Source organism: Notothenia coriiceps, unplaced genomic scaffold (genome assembly GCF_000735185.1).
Source record: "Notothenia coriiceps isolate Sejong01 unplaced genomic scaffold, NC01 NC01_scaffold00029160, whole genome shotgun sequence".
NCBI classification, from domain to species: domain Eukaryota; kingdom Metazoa; phylum Chordata; class Actinopteri; order Perciformes; family Nototheniidae; genus Notothenia; species Notothenia coriiceps.
In genome coordinates, this window is record NW_011361861.1 from 77,905 (window position 1) to 96,727 (window position 18,823).

Below are 18,823 nucleotides of genomic sequence, written 5' to 3' on the forward strand. Positions count from 1 at the left end.
TTTGGCCATGTCAAATCCATCAGAAACTCCATTGGATTAACAGAAACAATCAAATCTGTCTAGCATTCAAGTAAAAGAGAAGCAGAAGATTAGCGCCTTAATTATCTAACTTTAATTATTTTTTTAAAGTTTGCCTAGTTTCCTATTTTCACACTGAACAGCCAAGTCTTCCACTTATGGGCCTGGATCAGCTCCATTGCAGCAACAAATAAATATCCTTGATCACAACATAAGTGATGGTATTCAAGGGGATGTGAGAGTGTTTGTCATTTGGTCTCTCCTCCCACATTATTCCCCGTAGACCTACAAATTCAAAGACGTGGCTTTCAGTCACAAGTCTACTTCTTAATCTCGAGGTTCCTGTGGCCCCAGAAATTCTCAATTTAAATCCTACCAGATCTCTGCATAGCATGTTATCCCATTTGCTGCATCACTGTCCAACTGTCTGTTGTATTTCTGCTGTTTATAGAAGGTTGAAGAGGTTGTGATGTCACAGCAGAGAGTTACTCAAGCTGGGCCGCAGGTATCATGGAAAACAAGAGGAAGGATTTCTAGCAGTGAGAAATATGGAAATTGAACCGTCAAATAACCTGAACAAAGTCCCAAATCACAGCTGCTTACAGCTTCCTGAATATCTCTTTTAAAGTGTTCCTTATTTACGGTGTGTTTAAACAAAAAATACTTTTTGTCTGTGGCATATCCATATTCACAATTTAAGGCAGTCGTAGGTGGTATCTCCAGACTTATTGTTCCCGCTGATTTCCTGAAGGTATTAGAATAAACTGAGTGAGATGCTACTGTATAACTCACCAAAATCAAAACAGAGACTGAATATAGCATAACCGGTTCCCCAGTGTTCAGGTTGCCTGAAGTTGTGTTTTGCTTTATCTAAGCTGGTGACGAAAAAGCTAAAATAAACCCTGGGAGCCATGGCAATTTTATTCTTACAAAGCAGTGTCTGTTATCTTCCTCGTCTGCTAATAAGTGTACGTGGATTCTGCTGGGAGGTTCGTGGTAGAAACTGAATCACCATTGCCTTTTAACAATGTATATTTGTACGTCTGCACACTGTGAGATCAAATTGTTTTCATCCTACTTATGAGGGCCTTTGCGTACCATTGACTGGCTGTGGATGATTGAGATGAAATTCACTGCTCTACATGAGACATCCACTTTGATTGACAGAAAACCGATAAGAGGCACCTCTCTGGCAGAAAACACGGTCAGTAATGTGGCGGCTTTAGAGGTTGTTTGGATCAGCATACCAATCAGTATTTTCCCGTGTTTGATTATTCATCTGTAAACATTCTGCCCCTCTCTGTCGATGCCGCTGCTCCGGTAATGGATGCTTTTATTAAAGCTGATTAGATTAATTGTTGGGGATGAAGACACATTTGCTGGCAGTTGGCGCTCAAAGGTAAAAGAAGAAAGGATCAATCAATCGTGTCCATCTGAAACCTCATAATGCACTGCTGATAGTTTGAAGTGCAGAGCTGGAAGGGATTTATATTGATGCTAAAGAACTCAGGCTTTCTCTCCCTGTCTCCATTATCACACACACACACACACACACACACACACACACACACACACACACACACACACACACACACACACACACACACACACACAACACTCCAAAAACACAGATGCACTGTGAACTTTTTAAATGATGTTCATAGTCAAATGGCACCAGAAGCAGAAATTGGATAATGTATTCTTGTCAGGTTAAGAAAACACACTGACAAGATCTTTTAGATGTAGAAAACTGTGCCTCTTTTCTACCTGGCGGATTTTTTGTTCAACACAGATCCGATAATTTCATACAGGCATGATTTGGTTTTGTTTAAACATTTGTCTACTTGTTGATGTTTTGAATTTGAAATTTTTTTGAGCAGATATGCTCCGTCTGTCTCATGCATCACAACTGTTTAACCTGCAAATGAAATCCCTGTTTTGTAGGAGTCTAGTGACTGGGGTGCTACATGCACTCCATAATACATTCAAACGCTGTCAGTAATCTTGAAAACATATTGCAACAAAACCACTATTACAGGTTTACATGGAGGCTTGTTTTTTTCTGGGACAGCTTCAATGAAAATCAGTGTATCCATGCTCTGGCTGCTTCTATCGCTTGTGTTTCATTTTTCAAGCTCATGAGGGGCCAGGCTCTATATATAAAGATGAATTGTAGGTCTTACACAAGACAGCTATAATTAATTGACCCCGACTGGTTTTATTGTGCTCTAAGAAACAGATCAAAGTGGTGGGGAGTAGGGGAGCTATAAAATATTAACAGTATTGTTCTGCGTGTTACCAGGGAAGACATCTGCAGAGTGTTTGATATATAAGATATAAGTGTGTGTGTGTGTGTGTGTGTGTGTGTGTGTGTGTGTGTGTGTGTGTGTGTGTGTGTGTTTTTGTTTGCATTGAAACAGGTACAACAATTTCACGAGACCAGATTCCTGTGCACGTATATTTTCAGTTTTCTTTTACAGTTGTTTTAATGTTAAAACAACTGTAAAAGAAAACTGAAAATATACGTGCACAGGAATCTGGTCTCGTGAAATTGTTGTACCTGTTTCAATGCAAACAAAAACACACACACANCGTCAAGACGAGTTAACTTTTTTTTTTTCTCAAACTTTGTTGTGGAAAAAATGCGGGGATTATGCGGCCCTTTTGATAAATATTGCCGTGCCTTTTTAAAATCTGTGCCATTTTGCTGATTATGCCGGTAAAAATTCCTGCGATCGCAGAATCGCAATTTTTCTTGAGGGTCCCTACTTAATTGTGAGCAATGTATACCAAATGTGTCCTTTTTTGATAGGTGTGGTATATTATAAGGGTACACAATAAACTATTTTTTATATATATTTGTTTTATGGGGATTCGGGATTGTAGGAAACGATATTTCGGTCTCTCCGTCTGTACAAACAAACTGAAAGATTGACAATAAAGTTGACTTTGAATTATGAGATGGATAACCTCAATTTCAAGCCACAACACAAAGTGCAAAGTGCATTCTCTTTTTCTCTCTGTCAATATATGAAAACAGGCAGCATATCATCTGCTCAAAGACCAATAACTAATCAATAATGTAGGAACTTTACAACCAATTAATACCTGGTATTTACATGAAATCTGTTTAAGGATGTGTCATGACATGTGTTATCAATCAACGTTGTTGTTGTTGTATTGATTCTGCCTGCAATGTGATTTAATTACATCATTCATAATATTTTCCTCAGTCAATTGTGCATAATTTGACCTTAACTTTTTTTTTAAACCTATACTTCTTTCTAGTAGTTAATATATGCATGGCAGGAAAAACAATGAGTATGTTATACCTTATTGAACAATAAATTTTTGTAAATTAATTTGTATCTATATTTTTAGCTGGGTTAACCTTATACACTCTAAGCCAAACAATTTTCAAATAAATTAGAGCTCTTGGGAGTTCCTCATGGTTGAATTTAAGGCCCGCTTGTGCTTATTTTTTCATTACTCTGGTATTACAAAAATACACTTTGGAGAGATAAAATGCAGAATTTATCTTTGTGTTACTCAACCCCCAAAAGGTGTAAGTATAACATGTTTTCACCCAAAAAAATATATTTAATTTTGAACCGAATTAAAAAATATATGTTTTTACACCTAATTAAAAGCAGATTTTAGTAGATGAAATTATATGTATATTTGTAGTGAAGGTTGATCCAACTTTTTAGTGGGATTAAACGTTTTCACGCTAAACCAGGCAATTTAGTAGAATTGGTAGAATCAACCTCCTTGCTTGGGAGTTCCTCAGGGTTCCATGTTAGGCCCCTTTGCTATTATTACAAAAATGTATCTTTGTTTTTCTCTACTGCAAAAGGTTCAAAAACAAGATGTATTGATCTTATCACCGCAAAGCAGACCCTTAACACCAAAATTACCAAAAGCTACATACTGTACATTCTTGCTGTTGCAACGCTAAAACATCCTTAAACATTAAAGTACCAACCTCCACCTGGGTGCGCCATAAATCCAGGTTCTTCCGTTGCGCTTTGGAGAAATGGTCCCATGCCTTTTGTTTGGATGCAGCGTGGAATACAGACACAATCTGTTCAACTTTGGTGAGGCAGAACAAATGAGTAGAAGTAGGGAAGGGGAAGAATGAGAAAGAAAGAAAGAAATGTGTTAAATAATTAATTAAGCCGCGGGGAAACGAGCTGTGTGTCTCTTGTATATATATGTGTCTGACCTGTCTCAAATATGGATACATTTTGGGTGGTAAGTTCCACACATAAATATATAGACACATAGCATGACACAGGGAGACCCATTACAACTTGTTGTAAACTTATTTAAATCCATCATAAAAAGAGCAGCTAAGGTAAACTCTTCGGATCGTATTCTCATCTTGTCTTGATCAGTTGTGGTGCGTGCGCTTTTGATAATATGTATACAGCAAAGTTCTCGCATTGAAAGAACTCGCCTCGACAGAAGTCGCCTTGACAGATGCGTAGGATCAACAACTCTTGACTGTGAAGAAACTTTGTGTCATTATTTTGTTCTTCAAAGTTCAACATTCATTTATAATTCATGGAGGAGTGAGGTTTTAATGCAAGTAGATGTGAAGGAAAAATGTTTTAACGTGTTGTCTATAAACCGTACCACCTACTGACTTTCACATTCTCCTCACCTGGAGCGTGCAAACCAATTAATACTCTGTCTTCTCGAGACAATATATTATCTTAAAATGGTACAATTATTAAAGACACAGAAATGTTTATTATCTTGTGAAATTGGTTCTAATAGTAGGTCCAATGAGAGATCTCTAGTTGCTAAGGAAAAATGCTAGGAGCTAAATGTGACTACTGTCCTTGAAATTGAATCTGTTTTATTGGAAGATAATGGAAAAGATAATAAACCATATTGTGCGATTTATAGTTTTAAATGCTAAGTGGAGCCTAATGAAGTCATTTTCACATTCATTTTTAGATATTGTACAGTGTGACATCCATTTATAAAAACATTTACAGCATATTCTGGCCCCTAAACTGCATTTTCATTCTACATTTTCAGTTCTATTGTGTTAAGAGAGCCACAAATTGAAATAAGATGTTGTTCTTTGACTGCAAATTCCATGAAAGCTCACAATGTTTCTGGCAAAAGCAGATGGTAGGTTGACTAAAAAAAAACAATATGGTTTAGTGAAAATCTGGTTCTAATTTTGAGAGTCATTTGGGATATAGGACATAATGTGCAAAATGTTTACGAGCCAAATGTTAAATTACAGCATATTGCAGTTGGGAGCTTTGAGAAATCTCAGTCGTCTCTTTATGTAACAACACTCACAGAAGCAAATGTGCATTTTAGAGTTTTGTTTGTCATATACAATAAGGCAACAAACGACCCACATCGTTTGATGAAATGAGAAAAAGCAGCTCAGATCGGGAAAATGTATAAGATGATAAAACAAGAGCCTAGACATTTAAGACAACAATATGCAGCATATGACATATCTAAGGCTTTTTCATATTTGAAGCCTGGTTTACTAAGGAATGTGCATGGTGGAATGTTTACAGCCAGCTCCTTTATTAATGATGTTAGAACGACACTTTTCATAGATCAAATATAATTATGCAAATTATTTTATTTATTTCTTTATTTTATTTTATTCTACATAGGGTTTTAGCATAAGATTCCTTTAAAACCTAACCACCAAAGCTAAAAGAGAAAATAAAATAAACATTTTTCTCTTTGTAGATATTCAGCATCTAACTGATGTTCAGTCAATGTTTAATCCATTTTTAATCTACTCACCTGTGGCAAATGTCTTATGTGATGGCTGTCCAAGCCAGCAGGCTTAATTTAGAATCATAAATACTTCAGCATTCATAAGATGCCAAGATAAACTCTATCAATGTTGTTTTGCTGACTAGCAGCTTTCCTTCCTCCTCTGGAGAGACCATCCAGGCACTTGGAGGATATCTTGTTAGACTACAGCTCAAGACAGTGAACTCAGCATTTCATCTGAATGGATTCCCTCCATCACTCAATGCAATAACATCATAAAAACAACAAGCTTGCTGTAGAGCTCAATGTATCTTGCCACCATCACATACTCCATACTGCCTACTATTGATATGTTCAGTGTTAAGACTGCATCAGCTCAGGGCTAGATCATGGTGTATTGATATTACCATTTATTTATGTTATGGCAGTATATACTGTATATATAAGCTTTTATATTGGAAAACTATAGTTAAGCCTTGGGAACATATGTATACAAGTGTTTTTGTATGTCTGTGTGGGTGGGTGTACATTACCTCTTAATTTCTCTTTCTTGTTTATGTTTGCTCCATTATACAGTTGCAAGAAAAAGTATGTGAACCCTTTGGAATTACCTGGATTTCTGCATAAGTTGGTCATAAAATGGAGGAAGCCACTGCTCTCCAGAAAAAACATTGCTGCACGTTTGAAGTTTGCAAAAGAGCACCTGGATGTTCCACAGCACTACTGGCAAAATATTCTGTGGACAGATGAAACCAAAGTTGAGTTGTTTGGAAGGAACACACAACGCTATGTGTGGAGAAAAAAAGGCACAGCACACCAACATCAAAACCTCATCCCAACTGTGAAGTATGGTGGAGGGAGCATCATGGTTTGGGGCTGCTTTGCTGCCTCAGGGCCTGGACAGATTGCCATCATCGACCGAAAAATGAATTCTCAAGTTTATCAAGACATTTTGCTGGAGAACTTAAGGCCATCTGTCCACCAATTGAAGCTCAACAGAAGATGGGTGATGCAACAGGACAACGACCAAAGCCCAGAAGAAAATCAACAACAGAATGGCTTCAACAGAATAAAATACGCCTTCTGGAGTGGCCCAGTCAGAGTCCTGACCTCAACCCAATTGAGATGCTGTGGCATGACCTCAAGAGAGCGATTCACACCAGACATCCCAAGAATATTGCTGAACTGAAACAGTTTTGTAAAGAGGAATGGTCCAAAATTCCTCCTGACCGTTGTGCAGGTCTGATATGCAACTATAGGAAACGTTTGGTTGAGGTTATTGCTGCCAAAGGAGGGTCAACCACTTATTAAATCCAAGGGTTCACATACTTTTTCCACCCTGCACTGTGAATGTTTACATGGTGTGTTCAATAAAAACATATAATTGTTTTTGTGGTTTTAGCTTAAGCAGACTGTGTTTGTCTATTGTTGTGACTTAGATGAAGATCAGAACACATTTTATGACCAATTTATGCAGAAATCCAGGAAGTTCCAAAAGGTTCACATACTTTTTCTTGCAACTGTATATCAAAGTAAATTCCCTGTATGTGTTAACTTACTTGGCAATAAACCTGATTTTAGGTGTTGGCATTAATAATAACTCCCTAGAGGAATTTAGTTCCTTTCGTCAATGGGGAATGCAGGGTATGAATAGGGGTTTCATGCTGTGTACGTTCATGTTTGTTCAATATGTCTTTCCATGCGAAGAAATTAGATATGTTGGTGTTCCACCTACATGTTAGATGTAAGTATGTATTTATTCATTTGTTATTGGCAGGATTTGTTATACCTGGCCCTGCTATGGAGCTAAATTATTTAGATCAACTAAAATCTAGAATCTTTTTTCCAACATGGCAGAAAAATTATCTACCCAACTGATTTCCAACATGTTCTAGTTTTAGTGTCCAACCCTAATGGTGGGATATGCCTTGGCTGTAGACATTATGGGGCATAGGGGCCACATCCAAACATAGAGCATCCTTTCCTTCCAATGCAGTAGGTAGTGTGGAACAGAAGAAGAGGAAGCTTTGACTGGGATTTTTCCTCCTCCTCTCTGGGAGCATTGAGTGGAGAAACAATCCCTCTGGTGAGAGCAAAGCACCCAGGAGACCTTCCCTATTTTTTTGATAGACGGGCAGTCAAGCCTAGCAAGACATGTCAGACACTGAGCGTGCTGAGGGCCACGACACAGCCTGTGGTAGCAGCAATACTCCTGTCAGGTTTTTCATTTTCCCTTATAACAGGGACACAGCCACAAGGTCTTGTATTCCCTGACCAGTTAGCTGAAACAGGTGTGAAATGGGAAGTCAGCGCTTGATCAAATGGAAGGATGCCTAAGAAGTAGTGGCAGACGGGACAGCCTAATAGTGGTGCCAATATATATAAAAGTGCTTTGATGGATAATACTCGTTTGTTGTGATTTTGGGGCAGGACATTTTGTCAGCTAGCTAAGTAATGGTGGAATCCAACTCAGTCCACCTGTTAACATTATTTGTGTGGCGTAGGTGGTCCATACAGTATGTTACATTTATAGTAAAAGCAACATGTGCTCAAAGTATCTGAAATATCCCTATGCAAAGTATGAATGAATACTGTAATTTTACACATTTCTACTAATTTCTGTCACTGTTTGCATCACTGCTACGTCATATGTTGGTAGAGGATCCTAAATCTGAATGGATGGATAACATGTATTATTGCTACGACGCTGAATAAATTGACCACTTAAAAAAAGAAAAGAGAAGAGGGACAATAAAGGTAATTATCTTCAAGGTGACAGACGTGAGAGTGCCTATAATACTGTGTCCTTGGTTGGCACTGTGACAAAAGCAGGGCCTTGTAAATATGGATGTTTCTTTTGTTCACAGGTGTGCTTTGGAAACTGCCTCATGGGGGTTCAATCTCAGTGTTGGCATTTGCATGGGTGGACGCCGGGCGAAAAACAAACTCATGAATAGAAATAAGTGTTTGTATGGATTATTTTGTTGGATGTGGAAGGCCTTTAATGAGAGAAACACCTGAAGAAAGAGGGTGAGGGTGACTGACAAAGAGGAATAGAGACATACAATGAGAGAGAGGCAAATAAAGAGAAAGTCCTACGAGGTTGTAACACCCTTCAATCTACCCTTTCTAAACCTGTAGGTCCTACAGGTTTAGAAAGGGTATAATGATAAGCTTGCTTGTGTTGATACGTCCTACAGTGTAGGACGTATCAACACAAGCAAGCTTATCATTATGCATCAAGCATCTCAGATGACAGATCCTCACTATTGTTGTTTCATGCCATTTAACTCCCTATTCACACTTTATTGTGCCTTTTGTCATGGAACACATGTTGAATATATTACAATGCATCAGATAAAAGGGAAAAAAGAGAACATTGTGTTGAGTGTACGGAAGGGCGGTGTTATATCAAGATAAACAACCTGAACGAATGCAAGAGATAAATGGTAGAGCTATCCCCAGGGATTCCTTCACACATTATACTCTGAATACAGTACTTTATTTACATTGTTTATTAAAAAAGGCTTATTTTTTACTTCAATATCGGGCCATTATGTTGTTATAGGTAAATGGAAATCAGAAGATGGCCTAAAATGTAACTTTTAATCACACCTCTGCACCTGCCTTATTGTTTACTAGGTTACTATGTTGTACAATTTAATTAAGGTGCTGGTGAAGTGTAATTATTGCATCTTTAACACTGAGGCTGTTACTTCGAATCAGAATCTGTTGTTAGTAACCTCACATTATTATGTTAAGTCTAATAAATCCCTGACTAATGAATGTTAACTGCTAATTATTTTTAACTAAGCACTATCGGTCTCATGTGGCATCATTCAGCATCATTAGCCAATAGCCTGACTATCAGACTGCATTTCCATTTAGTTTAATTTCATTTATTCAGAGAGAAGAGGTATTTTCTTCTACCATAACCAATTAGTAGCAAGGGTTGTATCTGTTCCAACTACATCCTTATCAATTGACACAGAAGCTGCTGGAGTTTGCTTCATTGTTTCAATGATCAAATAAATATGTCAAATTAAGAGTACAAAATATTTCTGTAGGTTGACTACAGCTCTTATCAACATCGTGTCCATATGTCACTGTTGCTATCTATCAATCCTGCCTTCAAAGAAAAACGGCTGTCAGTCACCATACCACCAGATTTAAATAAATCAATAAATACAACACATATGTTAAGTCAGGTTTCAAAGTCTAGAGCCGGGCTACTTTATGTAAGCTTTTATTTAGGAAATGTATGATAAAATAATAGCTGTAGTGAAATAAGTAGTACTGAAAGTGTGGCTCAAGTCATTTTCAAAGTTGTGTGCTATAATTAAAAAAATGTCATTATAAAAACAAATTCATTCTTTATCTGTTTTCAGAAGGATATAATCTGCCTCAAGTTTATTTGTCTCTTACTGAGTCTTATCAAGTTCAGTTTGACCTGGAACAACAAATTGTGTCCTTAAAAAAGTAATATCATCATTGTAAAGTATTCCTCGCTCTGTGTGTGTGAGTGTGTGTGTGTGTGTGAAAGAGATAGATAAAGAGAGATGATTTGTTGGTAAATGTATCTGTCGAAATGTGTGAGTTAGAGCGTATTTATTATGTCATGGTATTTCTCTCTGGGTATTTGAGCATCTGATATGCCGTGTACAGAGCGGTGACCTGTGATAAAACGGCAGACAGCAAAGTGTCATGGGAATTACTGCAGTGTAGCATGGTCGATTTCACCTGTTACCGGTGTGGAGCAATAACTGAATGGTAAATCCTGTAGGATGGTGGGCTACTCCCCGGGGGTGGTGAAATAGAATAAATACTTTACAGAGTGTGTGATTGAGAGAAACACACACTTTGACTGAGCAAAGAAGACTCACATTGACCAAGAATGGTGACCATCGCAGTCTTGAACTTGTCTTTGGCTTCTTCCACCTCCTTCTCATGCTGACTCTTCTCGCCCGTCAGCCGGCGGATGTGGCCGTTGGACGCCTGGATCATGGAGTAGAAGTTGTTGGCATTCCTTCGGTTGACTTCCCCTCTCTCCAGCCAGGTCAACAGCACACGCACTGCTTCAGGAAACTTGCCATCCTCTGAGGAAGAAAGGTCTGGGTCAATATGAGCAGTAACAGATAAAAAGGACATTTCCCTGAGTAAATGTGCTGACTTCTTGGAAGAAGTAATTTAGAAAGGACTCTACAGAACACAGGTTAAAGAAGGGCCATCTTCAAAAACTCACAGTCATTTGACAAAGACAGAAGAGAAGTAGCAGGTGAATAGGTGGGTAAGAGAAGAGAAGGAAAGGTGGCCAAAATCGATACCACAGAAGTAGAATAACAGAACGGCCCCTGCCAACTTAAGTTATATCAGGCAAAAAAGGGACAGAATGAAAGAGTTAGGGCCATCAGGAGCAAATAAATGCTGATCCTGCAAAATTACTCTGGAACAAATGCTGGATCATGCAGGAAGCAACAAGTTTAACATCAACTGAAAGTTATGCGAGAGTTTCACAAAACAAGACAAGTAGCAAAAAACAACTCAACTGCGGAAAATCTATTAAATTCATATTTGTTTATTTTGTACAAGCTGTTTTAGCAACATCTATTGGAGTTGTATTCTGCATTGTGTATAGGTCGTACAGGATTATTTTAGCAGAAAGAATGAGGACATGGAGATGTTGAGATGAAAATAACTTCAAGAACTTGCAGTTATTTCGCAAGGAAAATAACAGATAGAATAAATAATTCAGAAGAAAACGTATTTGTTTGTTTATGCTGAACATAAAACAAGTGGAGGTTAAATAAAAATACATTTCTGATCTCCTGCTAAATTATGAACCATCCAGATCTCTCAGGTCTTCAGGGACGGGTCAGCTTTCTGTCCCCAGAGTCAGAACTAAACATGGTAAAGCAGCGTTCAGTTATTATTATCCTCCAAATATCTGGAACAAACTCCCAGAAACCTGCAGGTCCACTGCAACTCTTACTACTTTTAAATCCAGGCTGAAGACGTATCTTTTTGCCGCTGCTTTTAATTGAAACTGAGCGGTTGTGTTTTTGGTTAATGAACATTTGGGGCTAGTAACCCCAGGGAATCAGTGTCGGGGGACTTTGTCCTGGCTGGTCTTCTCTGTGTATGCTGCTCAGGACGTATGTGCCATACAAGCGTACACAGCTCATGTTCGGAGAAACCTTAAAGAAAGGCATCGGTAAAGTGGAACTTCTGTGTGAACTATTCATATCTTAAACTGCACTGTAACTTTTTATTCATGTACTTTTTATTATTAATGTATTTTTTCTTTTAATGTTTCTTTTATTATCTTTTCTTTTTAATGACTGTTTTTAAATGCCTTTGTCTGAATGTCTTTCATTTTTGTAAAGCACCTTGAATTGCCTTGTGTTGAAAGGTGCTATATAAATAAACTTGCCTTGCCTTCAGAAGTACTTCTGCTTTGTCTGGTGAATAATAAGATAATGCCAGAAGACGTCATTGATTCTAATAATTGTTGTTATTCAGCAGTGGTTGTCCTCTGCTGTCTCACTGGGCTGCTTGCAAGGCAGAGGAGCAGAGGAGGGGAAATGCTTCCATACATAGACCTCAAATCTCCAACACACACACACACACACACACACACACACACACACACACACACACACACACACACACACACACACACACACACACACACACACACACACACACACTACATACATACACACACACACACACACACACACACACACACACACACACACACACACACACACACACACACACACACACACACACACACACACACACACACACACACACACACACACACACACACACACACAGAACAAAGAGTGGGGCAAACGCATCATACACACACACAAACATTACTTAGCTTCTTTACATATCTAGCAGCTTGGGAAGGTTTATATTCATCTAAAGCAGGTTCTGCAGATGCTGTGCGTCCAAAACACACAGTCGCACACACACACCCACACACACACGTCCGTCAGATGGCTTGCATGAATGATGATGTATCACAGCAGCAGATATTGAATCAAGGTGTTATCTTGTGAATCCCTAAGTGTTCCTGTTTGTTTAAAGGCACGGCCTCATAATACATGGATCCCTGCAGCTGCATTATTAATAGACAATCTGGAGGATCATTAGTTGTATCTGATCACCTATGGCGATTCAGATTTTCATTGCATTGGCTGAGGCATTACATGAAACATAAATAACACAACTTTAAATATATTAGATAGAATACATAGGTTTGTCAGAAAAATATACATTAAAGTCGCCTCTTTCTTTCTCTATGTTTACTGTTTTATTCATTAATCAGAGCTATTAGGACAAGAAACAGATGGGAGTGTGACCAAACTTGCAGACAACGATGCAGAACATCACAATAATTCCAGACAATGAGATAATATTTTTCTGCAGTTCTGTGAACAGCTTTAAGAGAAAGATTTTGATACATCCCAGAAATTGTGTTGCATTTTAAGCAAAAATGACTCAACTGACTTATCTCAATTAATTTTGTTTAGCCATACGTTTATTTCTTTATTCAAACACATTACAAGTTAGTGTGAATATAACAATGAAATAAAAGTTGGTCCAAGCACTTAAAAAAATGTAAGTGAAGTTCAGAAATAATTGACCTTTTCTCTGAAATATAGACGGGAATGGTGGTTGTTAAGTGGTCGATTAGCGGAGTATTTGAATAAAAAGGCATCACATCTATCTACAAACAAATTAGCAACACTCCAGATCAAGTGGATCTCTAGAGATTTTTCAGGCCAAGCTTTACTAGCTTTAATGTTACAGCAAAGAGGAGAGGTTAAGGACAGGAACGTCACTGCGGATCAACGAGGAGTCTCTTCTTCCATAAAATGTTTGATTACATGAGGAATCTAAATGGCTCAACAATATTCTCACATCCCATAAGCCCCTTCCGCAAACCCTCTGCCTATACCTCTTTAAATATGGAACTATACTCAACCAACGTTGAAATGGAAAGACAGAAGAGAAGACACATGCCGCCAAGGCTGGATTCAAACCGCTCCCTCCACATGGGGACCAAGCCCCAGAATATGGACCGCCAGCTCTACCAAGTGAACTATATGGCAGTCCGAAATTTGGACTAAAACCGTCTTTATACTGGAGACGTAGTGAAAGCAGCATATTAGCGGAGCAGCAGCCCTACGTTTCCTCTCGACACAGCCTGTGTTCAGGGAAGGAGTGTAAATCACAATCACTGCGGTTACGTGCGTAAAAAGGAGAAAATAGACAGTTGGTGTTTAGACGGTTGGACTATTTCACATTGAAGTGTAGCTGTTCTGTCAGTTCTGTGTGAGATAGATGACGCAGCAAAAACACTTTCTGTGTAGACAGCTTATTGCCACCCTAGTTCAAAAGAGAATTTTTCGTAGGCACAGCAGCATTTTACCATTGACTGTATAAAAGAGTGTGTGTTCCAAGTTGTATGGAAATCCATTTGCAGGGCTCTCAAATTTTGAACAGAGTTCAGAGTGAGATTTTGGCAGCGGTGTTTGGTACTGCAACTTCTGGCTCCCCTCAAAGTTCCCATGAAGCCCTCTGTATCGTGAATGTCAACGGGGGGGTGGGGGGTGGGGGTGCTAGTGGAGTGCATGCGTCTCAAACAAGCCTAGTTTGTTTACAAAATTGCGGCGCAACTTGGTGGGCGGTAACCTGGAAAGAAATCTCTGCGTGAGAAAATCTCTGCGTGAGAAATACAAGGTGTGGCGTGTGAGCGTGTGAATGGAGTGAAAGAGAGAGCTCTGCATTTGATAGTTGTTGTGTATAAATGTGTTAGGCTAAACTTAAGTGGGTGATCAACTGACTGACATGTCTGTAAAGAAACGCCAGTAGCATGGCTAATTACAATTTGCACATTTTTGCATTCACTTTAAATCTTTAAAGCCAACTTCTCCAAGTTTCTTTTTACTTTGCCACCTTGATTGCATGCTCTTCATACACTCAGTCTGCATGTTTCTCTACCAACCTTTGATCCTGTCTCCAAGCTCACTACACTCGTGCTCAGAGTAGTGGGCGATGGGAGGAGGGGAGGGGGGTCGGAAGAGATCGTCCTCTATTTTGCGCCGGTGCCTCTCCTCTCTGGCCAACATGCGCTGGTGACACTCCCACTCGTACAGGTCGTCTCTGGCCTGGGCGAAGTCCACGTGGAGGCGGCCCGAGTCTTTTTTGTCTGTGCTGGAGCCCAAACGGATACGGTAACCTGGGGAGAAGAAGGAGAGGTTTGTATGAGACAAATAAATCAAAAAAGGTGAAATCTGGGGATTAGACCGAGTGTAGAGAATAGAGATTGAACAGAGGACATGAAAGACAGCTGAGACATTTAATCGATGGGATGAGAGCGGTAACAGGGTGAAATATCAATTTCCATCAACACCTATTTTGATTCAGATGTACAGTTAAGAGACAGAGATAAGCACAGACAAAGTAATAAGCACACAGAGGCAGATATACACAGATACGAAGATAAAAGGTTACACACAAACAAGGTTACATTGATCAACTCGTCCTCATTCGCCTTCAGATAGAAATCTACATCCGTCCTCTTTGTTTTCACGGGCAGCTACTCTCCAGGTGTAGAGGCCGATACATAAACAGACCAAAGCTGAGCCCTTGAGTCTCTAAAGCTTTTTATTCTTTATGTACAGACACAGATTACATTGGTAGCCCTTCATCACCCCACTGCCTTCCACTTGACACTCAGAGCTCATTTCCCTGCCTGTGTGTGGGTGTGAAGAGCAGTCACACTGGTTTTGTTAATTGATTGGTGTAGTGATCTGTAAGAGGCCGGGGTGTTTACAGTGTGAACTCTCAAACTAGGAAACAAGCTCAGAAAGCCCTGGGCCAGACTTTCCACTCCAAAAACATCAACATACTCTCATCGGAGGAAAGTGGAGATAAAGTTGGTTTTGGGTGTGAGCAGAAGATACCCGAGTGAGTTTCGGGTTGATTTCCAGTCTGTTCTTCTGCTCTCGGCTTGCCTTAATATTTAATAAAGGGAGACCTCAGTGCGTCAAGTGTATGTGTGTTTGAGAAAGTAGTGTTTATGAGAAAGCTACACAGTTCTGTCATCTGGCTAATAGATGGACTTATAGTGCCAGTCGTTCTGTAGGGAAGAGGTAGATGGAATCACACTCACACAATAAATAATTCAGAGGGTATTATTGCAGTGGCTGGTCTTTTAAATTAGCTTTGTGAGGAGGGAATATATGGCCTGCATTTTACATGGAGAGATTTAAGGGGTCTGGGCAGAAGATGCTGCAGGACTGAGATAAAATTAAAAAAAGGACATCTGGTGTCACATGACTAAAGAGAGCATACCCTTCCTCTCAAGGAGCAGTTAAAGAAGCATACCATTGGCAGAAGGATTTCCAAATTATACAAAAATGGTGGTGTGATCCTGAAAAACAGGATTAAAGAGTGTGACCATTTGAGTTGGGTGACATAGAGCTCGATCAAAAAAAGAAAAAATTATATATTGACATTAGGGTTTCACTGACTGACAAACCATCTTCATTTCTGTAATCATGACTGCCTGCTTGACCATTTGAAAAGTTATAGAAATCTCTGGAGGTGATGATGCATCCATGAAACTTGAGCAAAAATACTCTGTTGATTTCAACTTTTAAACGTACTGTGTAAAAACATTTGGAAAAAGAAGAGGGCTGCAAATTAAATAAAGGCCTGGTAAATACTACGTTTATATACACGTTTAATACACGTTTCCGAAGCTTTTGGAGATTGTATACAGTAGTAGTTGTTTTGTTCTCTGTAACACACTTCAAGCAAAGCCGTCTCATCTGAACCTTCTGCTCATTGCAAACGCTTCTCTCCATCACAGAAAATGAACCAATGTAAACACAGCGGTTTCAAGGCAGTATTCAGCTATTTTGTAAAAGGCAAAGGTGAAATAGAGGTTACCTGAATGTGACTTGAGTTCATGTATGTGTTTATCGCAACTTCGCTCTGAATCGCAAGGTTCAAAGGAGCATGTTAAGCTCATTTTCGTTTAGATACTTGCATTTTGGGTTTTCAGCTATGTTTATAGGCTACAATGTTTTTCTCGAATGGTGTGGGAGTTTTTCAAGATATTTTCATGGAGAAATAAATGCAGGTACTGTTGTGGAATATATTTAAATCATGAGCTTGTCTGATAACCTATGTCTGTAAAAGTATTGCAACTGTAAATCTGTTCACTAATTAATCCCTATACGATAGAGAATATTATACATTTTCGATAAAGGTGTTCGTCAAATTGAGGATAATTTAGTCTGTTTGCAGAGAATTGATCTCCCAAGTACAAAAGAAAATGTATTAAGACCATAAAATGATGTAACCTTAAAGAAAAGCTGTATGCTTATTATTAATAATAAAAGTACCGTAATGTCATTTTACCAATTTACCAACAATGCAGAAAATACAACAAAGTAAATATATAGCTGGAGATGTAGAAATTAAATACATACATAATATAAAAAAATCATGACTGAGTCTAGTCATTCTGTCTCATGTTGGTTTCCAGACACACATGACTCTTTTTTTTCTTCAACTACATATCCATTGTTGTTCACTCCCAAACAATTTGTATGGAGTGCAGCAAACTTTCCATCTATCTGTCCTTCCACCCCTCCATCTATGTATCCATCTGTCAGACGGTCCCGAGTGAATGGGTGAGGCTGGAGAATCGTAGTGCTGAATGATAGATATCAGCCCTTTCATTTCCATCAGAGTAAAGGTTAACAGCTCATCATTCTTCCTCCACCTCAGGTGAAGGAGCGCCCGGGGCACTGATAGCAGTGGACTGACAATACAAGCGGTCTCTACAGATTCAATATTGTCCAGGTGGCTAAGAAAGAAAGCTGTTATCCTCTGACCTTTCAGCCCAATGTAAACTAATACATACCTAGAAACAAGGTTGGAAGTTTGTTGGGGTTTCCATTGCACCACAGAGACGATATGGCAAAAAAACAACAAACTGTCATTGGACACAAAATGTTCTTTCTCTAATAAAAAGACATGATCCCACACATGACAGTATAATTGAGTTTGAGCATTTGGAAACCTGGGTAAAAGAGTTACCATCGTTTTTAGAGTACATATATCTCACCAGAGAGGAGAAGAGCCTTGTCCACAGTGAACTCCTCAGCAAATCGAATATGGCAGAAGTTTTTCTTGCTCTTTCTGATTGCAGCAATATCCCCACACTGTCCAAAGACCTCCACGATGAGCTGCTCAGTGAAGTTCTCGGGCAGACCGCCAACAAACACCGTCTTACACCCAGGAGGGCGTTCCCTCGTGGCCGGAGGCAGAAGGTCGGTCAAACATGGAGATTAAAAAAAAACAGACACAATTATTTCAATTGAAGTTATAAATGTAGTCCTTGATCTAGCAGCAGAGTCTGAATTTAAGCTCTTGAAAATACAGAGAAAGCATGCGGTTGATTGACCCTCAATAATTGGCTACAGCATCACGTTTTAGACCGGTTTGAGTCATGAAAGATGTCAGAATATGTCAAGGTTTTTGAGCAGTAAGCTAGACTTAAAATTGGAAAGGAAAGTTATGGCTTTGAATTGTTCCCATGAAGTCAATTATTTTCTTTTGGTATATTTCTGTCTGTCTTTCACCTGTATTGATTATGAGGTCCACAATCAGCATTCAAATATCTGCTATAGGTTGTGACACTTTTGTAGTTTGGATTTCCAACAATAAAAACAGCCTGCGAAAAAATTAAAAACAACTATTCAAACTTTCCAAACTTTAACTGTTCATATAGCACACCATTTATTCAAACTGCTTTCATTGCTCACACTCAAACATACATTCTAATTGCTTCAATGTTTTAACAAGCACGCGTTTGTCTTTTGTTGTTCCATAAAAAAATCTGCAAAAGCTGAATTCAGGACTGAAAAAAGCCTTTGAATATATAAATAAAGTGCTAGTATGAGGCTGGAACAGCAGAGGTAATTATGATTATGTCTCATTACATTAA

General features: G+C 38.8%; 1 protein-coding gene across 1 annotated transcript in view; it reads right to left on the minus strand.

The window, feature by feature from the left end:
- Positions 1-706: 706 nt before the first annotated feature.
- Positions 707-18,823, minus strand: part of LOC104958663 (ecto-NOX disulfide-thiol exchanger 2-like) — a 42,653-nt gene continuing 24,536 nt past the window's right edge. The window contains exons 3-7 of the mRNA XM_010786425.1: positions 17,942-18,151; positions 14,804-15,037; positions 10,665-10,877; positions 4,004-4,110; positions 707-763 (exon numbers count right to left, since the gene is read on the minus strand). Of these exons, the coding sequence (XP_010784727.1) occupies positions 707-763; positions 4,004-4,110; positions 10,665-10,877; positions 14,804-15,037; positions 17,942-18,151 (821 nt within the window). The remainder of the gene's footprint in view (positions 764-4,003; positions 4,111-10,664; positions 10,878-14,803; positions 15,038-17,941; positions 18,152-18,823) is intronic.